The sequence below is a fragment of the Malaya genurostris genome, chromosome 2 (assembly GCF_030247185.1).
Source record: "Malaya genurostris strain Urasoe2022 chromosome 2, Malgen_1.1, whole genome shotgun sequence".
Taxonomy (NCBI): Eukaryota; Metazoa; Arthropoda; class Insecta; order Diptera; family Culicidae; genus Malaya; species Malaya genurostris.
In genome coordinates this window covers 145,488,930-145,494,963 of record NC_080571.1, presented here as the reverse complement: position 1 = coordinate 145,494,963, position 6,034 = coordinate 145,488,930, and the positions used below count along the sequence as shown (strand labels likewise).

General features: G+C 47.2%; 1 protein-coding gene across 1 annotated transcript in view; it reads left to right on the top strand.

The window, feature by feature from the left end:
• LOC131428882 (uncharacterized) overlaps window positions 1-5,806 on the top strand; it is a 5,883-nt gene extending 77 nt beyond the window's left edge. Inside the window, exon 1 of the mRNA XM_058592942.1 lies at window positions 1-5,806. This exon is cut by the window's left edge and continues 77 nt beyond it. Coding sequence (XP_058448925.1) covers window positions 1-5,806 — 5,806 coding nt within the window.
• The last annotated feature ends 228 nt before the right edge of the window (window positions 5,807-6,034 follow it).

Here is a 6,034-nt window from a genome sequence, read left to right as displayed (position 1 = left end):
GGTTGCATGTGATAAGTGTCACGGGTGGGAACATTTTAAATGTGCCGGCGTAGATGAGAAAATCAAGGATAAACCGTATTCCTGCCGGAAATGTTCCGTTCAAGAAAATTCCACGCTATTGAAACCAACGGCGGAGAAAAAAGGTGCCTCAAAAGGAGCAAGCAGTAAGGCTGCATCGAAGCGCAGTAAAAAACCTGTACCGGCTGATCCTGCACCGAGTGTTACTTCCAGTGTCCGTGCGGCGATGGAATTGGAGCTAAAGCTGATAGAGGAAGAATGCCAGCTGAGGGAGAAAGAGCTCAATGAACAGGAAGAGCTACAAAAACTGAAGCTGGAGGAGGAACAGCGACAGCTGGAGGAACAGCGTGAATTGCTGAAAAAAGAAGCTGCGTTACGTGAACGCAAATTACAAGAAGCTGCAATAATCAAGGCAAAGCAACAGTTAATTCGGCAAAAATCAATCGAAAAAAAGCGTGAACTTATGCAGCGGCTTGGTTCAAGTAGCAGTCAAATGGATGCGGAACTCGGTAGCGCGAAATTGGTAGAAAATTTGCTGAGAGGGCTTCCCCCTACAGATGAATCCGCTAATAGCTCGGTGAGCGGCAATGAACGTAGTCGTCTAGACAGTCTGCTAGTTCCCGAGGACAAGCCAGAATCTGTAGAACCAACCGTACCGTCTTCAGACGCTGTCGTCTCAACCCCCGCAGCTGTGTTCTCTTCCGCTGCTAGTGCAGACTGTGCTAGTGCATTTGTTGTACCGCCGAAGCGTAATGAACAAACAACAGATGGCATTGTATATACTCCCGGCAAAGCCGAACTTCAATCGGGAAACAAGTTTTATGTAAGTCCACAGCAAATCGCAGCGCGTCAAGTGATCGGAAAAGATCTGCCAGCATTCGGCGGTAACCCCGAGGAATGGCCGGCCTTTATTAGTTGCTTCGATCAAACAACAGCTGCTTGTGGGTACACAAATATTGAAAATCTTAATCGCCTTCAACGAGCGTTATACGGTCATGCAAAAGATACGGTGCGAAATCAGCTGTTTCTTCCTGAATGTGTGCCGCACGTCATCAAATCGTTGGAGAAAATGTACGGCAGACCGGAACTTCTAATTCGTACGTTGTTGGAGAAAATCCGTGGTCTTCAACCTCCAAAACATGAAAAGTTAGAAACACTGATGGAGTTTGGGATAGCAGTTAGATATTTCGTTGGTCATCTTAAAGCAGCGCGACAGGATGCACATCTCACGAATCCGTCATTGATGCAGGAGCTGGTGGAGAAATTACCGGGGCAACTAAAGCTAGATTGGGCTATTTTCAAAAGCCAATATCAAACAGTCACACTCACTACTTTTGGCGAGTTTACGGATAAACTAGTGGACGCTGCCACGGAAGTAACTTACGACTTGCCGTGTTTCAGAAGGCCACCCAAAACTGAAAAACAAAAGGTGAAGGAGAAAGTTTTTGTACAAGCGCATTCAACGGACTCATCGGCGATTCGAGATAGCAAACAGCAGCATGGCAAAACGTGCGCGATGTGTAATCTTCAAGGACATCGGATAATAGAATGTCATCGGTTCAAATCACTTTGCGTAAGCGAAAGGGTAAACGTTATTCAACAAAAAGGTTTGTGTAAGACTTGTCTTAACAATCACGGGAAATGGCCCTGCAAGTCCTGGAAAGGCTGTGCGGTAGAAGGCTGTCGGGAACGCCATAACACACTTCTCCATCCTGCGCCGTCTGTGAACGTTTCGGCAAGTCATGTCGGCAAGGGTGCGCAACAAATTCCACTGTTCCGTATCATTCCAGTAGTGCTTTTCGGTAAAGACCGATCGCAAACAGTATTTGCGTTTATCGACGAAGGATCTTCAATTACATTACTAGAAGAATCTGTCGCTAACCAGTTGGGAATCGCAGGAAAACCAGAACCGCTGACACTCCAATGGACTGGAAACATGACGCGCGTCGAGCAAAACTCGCAGCAGGTGAAAATGGAAATAACAAGTAAACAAAACGAATTACGGCGAAGATCATTTCATGCTCGTACAGTTAGTTGTTTGGTTCTTCCGTCTCAATCGATGTGTTACCGAGAATTGTCACAACAGTTTCCTCATCTTCGAGGACTTCCAATGGAAGATTATGAGCTGGTTCAGCCAAAATTGCTCATCGGATTAGACAATCTGAGCTTAACGGTGCCGCTTAAGCTACGCGAAGGGAAAAATAGCGAACCAGTAGCAGTCAAATGTCGACTTGGTTGGAGTATCTATGGTTGTGGATCATCTAAGCCGATTCAACGGTCAGTCGTCAATTTGCACGTCAGTGCATCTCCAGATCCAGATCGGTTGCTGAACGACCAGCTTCGCGAATACTTCGCAGTCGAGAATACAGGAATCGCTATCCCGATCGAGAAACTTGAGTCAAAGGAAGAAAATAGAGCGAGGCGAATTCTTACTGAAACAACGCGTCGCACGGGAAATCGTTTTGAAACCGGTTTACTTTGGCGGTCTGACGAGCCGAACTTTCCTGACAGTTTTCCGATGGCGATTCGGCGTCTTCGAACGCTGGAACGTAAATTACAGAATGATCCGGCGATGAGTAAGCGTGTCAGCAGTCAAATAGCTGAATACTTACAAAAGGGGTATGCCCATAAGGCTTCCGAAGAAGAACTGCGTGGCGTAGATGCGAAGCGCATCTGGTATTTGCCGCTCGGAATCGTCATCAATCCGAAGAAACCGTCTAAAGTACGTCTGGTTTGGGACGCGTCAGCGAAGGTGGAGGGAGTTTCGTTCAACTCAAGCTTACTAAAAGGACCCGATCTTCTAACTCCACTTCCAAAAGTTCTCAGTCGTTTCCGTCAGTTTCCGGTGGCCGTCAGCGGAGACATTAGAGAAATGTTTCACCAGATCAAAATCCGTCATCCCGATTCTCAATCTCTGCGTTTTCTCTGGAGAGATTCCCCGTCAGATAATCCAACGGTGTACATAATGGACGTATGCACGTTTGGTTCAACCTGCTCGCCGACATCAGCGCAACACGTGAAAAATACAAACGCTCGAGAGTACGAAAAGAAATTCCCGCGCGCATGTGAAGTAATTTTAAATAGCCACTACGTGGACGATCTGCTGGAAAGCTTTCGCACAGTTAAGGAAGCAATCGATGTCATAAACGACGTGAAAACTGTACATTCGCTGGGCGGGTTCGAGTTAAGAAATTTTCTGTCCAACAAGGTAGAGGTTTTGCAAGGCATCGGCGAAATCTCGGCTAGTGCAACGAAAGATCTACTACTGGAGCGCGAGAGCACAACAGAATCTGTCCTGGGTATGAGATGGATTCCGTCAGAAGACATGTTCACGTATACGTTCGTTCCCCGAAGTGACTTGCAGTCAATTCTTGCCGATGGTTATATTCCAACAAAACGCGAAGTGTTAAAGGTGGTTATGAGCTTGTTTGACCCTTTAGGACTGTTAGCGATCTTTCTCGTCCATGGCAAGGTCTTAATACAGGACTGCTGGGCAGCTGGGTTGGCCTGGGACGATCCAATAAATGAAGATCTCTGTGAACGTTGGCGACGATGGACGAAATTCTTTCCATCTTTAGACACACTGCGAATTCCACGTTGTTATTTTCGATCTCCACCGACGGACGATACAAGTTCCCTTCAGCTTCACGTTTTCGTCGACGCCAGTGAAGTCGCATGTTCGTGCGTAGCTTATTTCCGCCTACAGATCAGAAGCGACATTCAAATAGCTTTAGTAGCCGCTAAGACGAAAATTGCTCCTCTTAAAACGCTCTCTATCCCGAAGCTGGAACTGAAAGCCGCAGTATTAGGCGTTCGACTGTTGGAATTCGTGCAAAACTCACATTCGTATTCGATTAAAGAAAGATTTCTCTGGAGTGATTCATCTACCGTTCTTGCGTGGATCCAGTCCGACCACCGCCGATATCCCAAGTTTGTGGCCGTCCGGGTTGGAGAAATACTGATGGCAAGCGACCAGCGCGAATGGAGATGGCTGCCTTCCAAGATGAATATTGCCGATGCGGCCACCAAATGGAAATCTGATCCCGATCTGGGGCATACAAGTTCCTGGTTTGCGGGACCGAACTTTCTACGGGAAAAAGAAGAAACCTGGCCTGGACAGCGACGATTTACAACCACGTTGGCAGAAGTTAAAGCATCTATGGTACATACGACTTTCGATCCTATGTTGGATGTTACTCGTTTTGGTAGTTGGACAAAATTACTGCGAACAACAGCTTACGTTTTGCGTTTCATCGGAAACCTGCGCCGGAAGAAAGCTAGAATTGCTCTGGAGATGCACATCTTCACTCAAGAAGAATTGAAGAAGGTGGAAGAAATCCTATGGAAGCTGGCTCAACAAGAATCGTTTTCGACAGAGGTTCATGTTCTACGAAGTACACAAGGACCCCCGGAAGCTCGTCATGCTGTTGTAGCCAAATCGAGCCCCCTGTACGGTATGTGGCCCTTTATGGACAAGAAGGGAGTCGTTCGAAAACGTGGCAAAATTGGTGCAGCACCATTTGCACCATTCGAAGCTAAGTTTCCAGTTATTTTGCCCAAACAGCACCTTATCTCATCTCTAATTGTAGACTGGTATCATCGCCGTTTCCGCCATGCCAACCGAGAAACCATCGTTAACGAAATGCGACAGCGTTTCGAGATCCCGAGACTACGAGAACTGATTAAAAGAGTGACGAACAACTGTGTCTGGTGTCGCGTCGCAAAAGCAACGCCAAAACCTCCGCCGATGGCTTCTCTTCCGGCAATCCGTTTGACACCATTCGTAAAATTCTCCTTTGTTGGTCTGGACTACTTCGGGCCAGTGTTGGTAAAAGTCGGTAGAAACCAGGTTAAGCGCTGGGTAGCTTTATTCACCTGCCTTACCGTGCGAGCAGTGCACCTCGAGGTGGTCTACAGTCTCACAACCGAGGCTTGTATCATGGCGGTGAGACGTTTCATCTCTCGAAGAGGTCCTCCGGCAGAGTTCCATTCGGATAACGGAACGTGTTTTGTAGGCGCTAACAATATCCTAAAAAGGGAAATCGAGATGCGCAATCAAGCTCTTGCAGAAACTTTCACGAATGCTGAGACAAGGTGGAGATTCACCCCACCCGCTACGCCACACATGGGCGGCGTATGGGAGCGGTTAGTTCGTTCGGTTAAAACGGCGATCGGTGCGTTGTTAGATGCACCACGCAAACCTGATGATGAAACGTTACTCACGATTCTATGCGAAGCCGAAATGATGATCAACAGTAGACCTCTCACTTACGTGCCACTAGAATCTGCGGAACAAGAAGCTCTAACGCCAAATCACTTCTTGTTAGGAAGCTCGAACGGGAAGAAGGTTCTTCCGATTGTACCAGTAGATCGTGGAGAGACACTCCGTAGCAGCTGGAACCTAGCGCGGCATTTGTGCGACGAGTTTTGGAAGCGCTGGGTGAAAGAATACTTGCCGGTGATTACGCGTCGGTGTAAATGGTTCGACGAAGTAAAGGATATTGCAGTAGGAGACCTAGTTGTGGTGGTGAGCGGAACGGCGAGAAACCAGTGGGTGCGTGGGCGTGTAATCGATGTGGTTCCCGGACAGGATGGCCGTGTTCGTCAAGCTTGGGTTCAAACACCGACAGGTGTACTGAAGCGAGCGGTAGTGAACTTGGCGGTATTGGACGTCATGAAGAAAGGTAAATCCGAGTCTTCAGAAGAGAACCATCACCAGGATTTACGGGCGGGGGATTGTGACGGTGGACCCTCCGTTACTTCGTCGCTTGGTGACTGCAGCAAGTAAGGGAACACGTTGAGCCGTCGTGATGGTAAGGCTGGCAACGCTGAGTCAGCGAACCGTCAAAAAAGTGAGAAGCAGAAGAAGAAAAACTAGAATAAGTAAAAGTTTGCAAGTGAAAAGACGCGATTAAAAGTCGTCTAAAATTTGTTAAAATCTATGTACATATATTCCTAGAAATTTGAATTCAGTTATCAGTTATCTTAAATGTAAGTTAAAATCTACAATATTTAC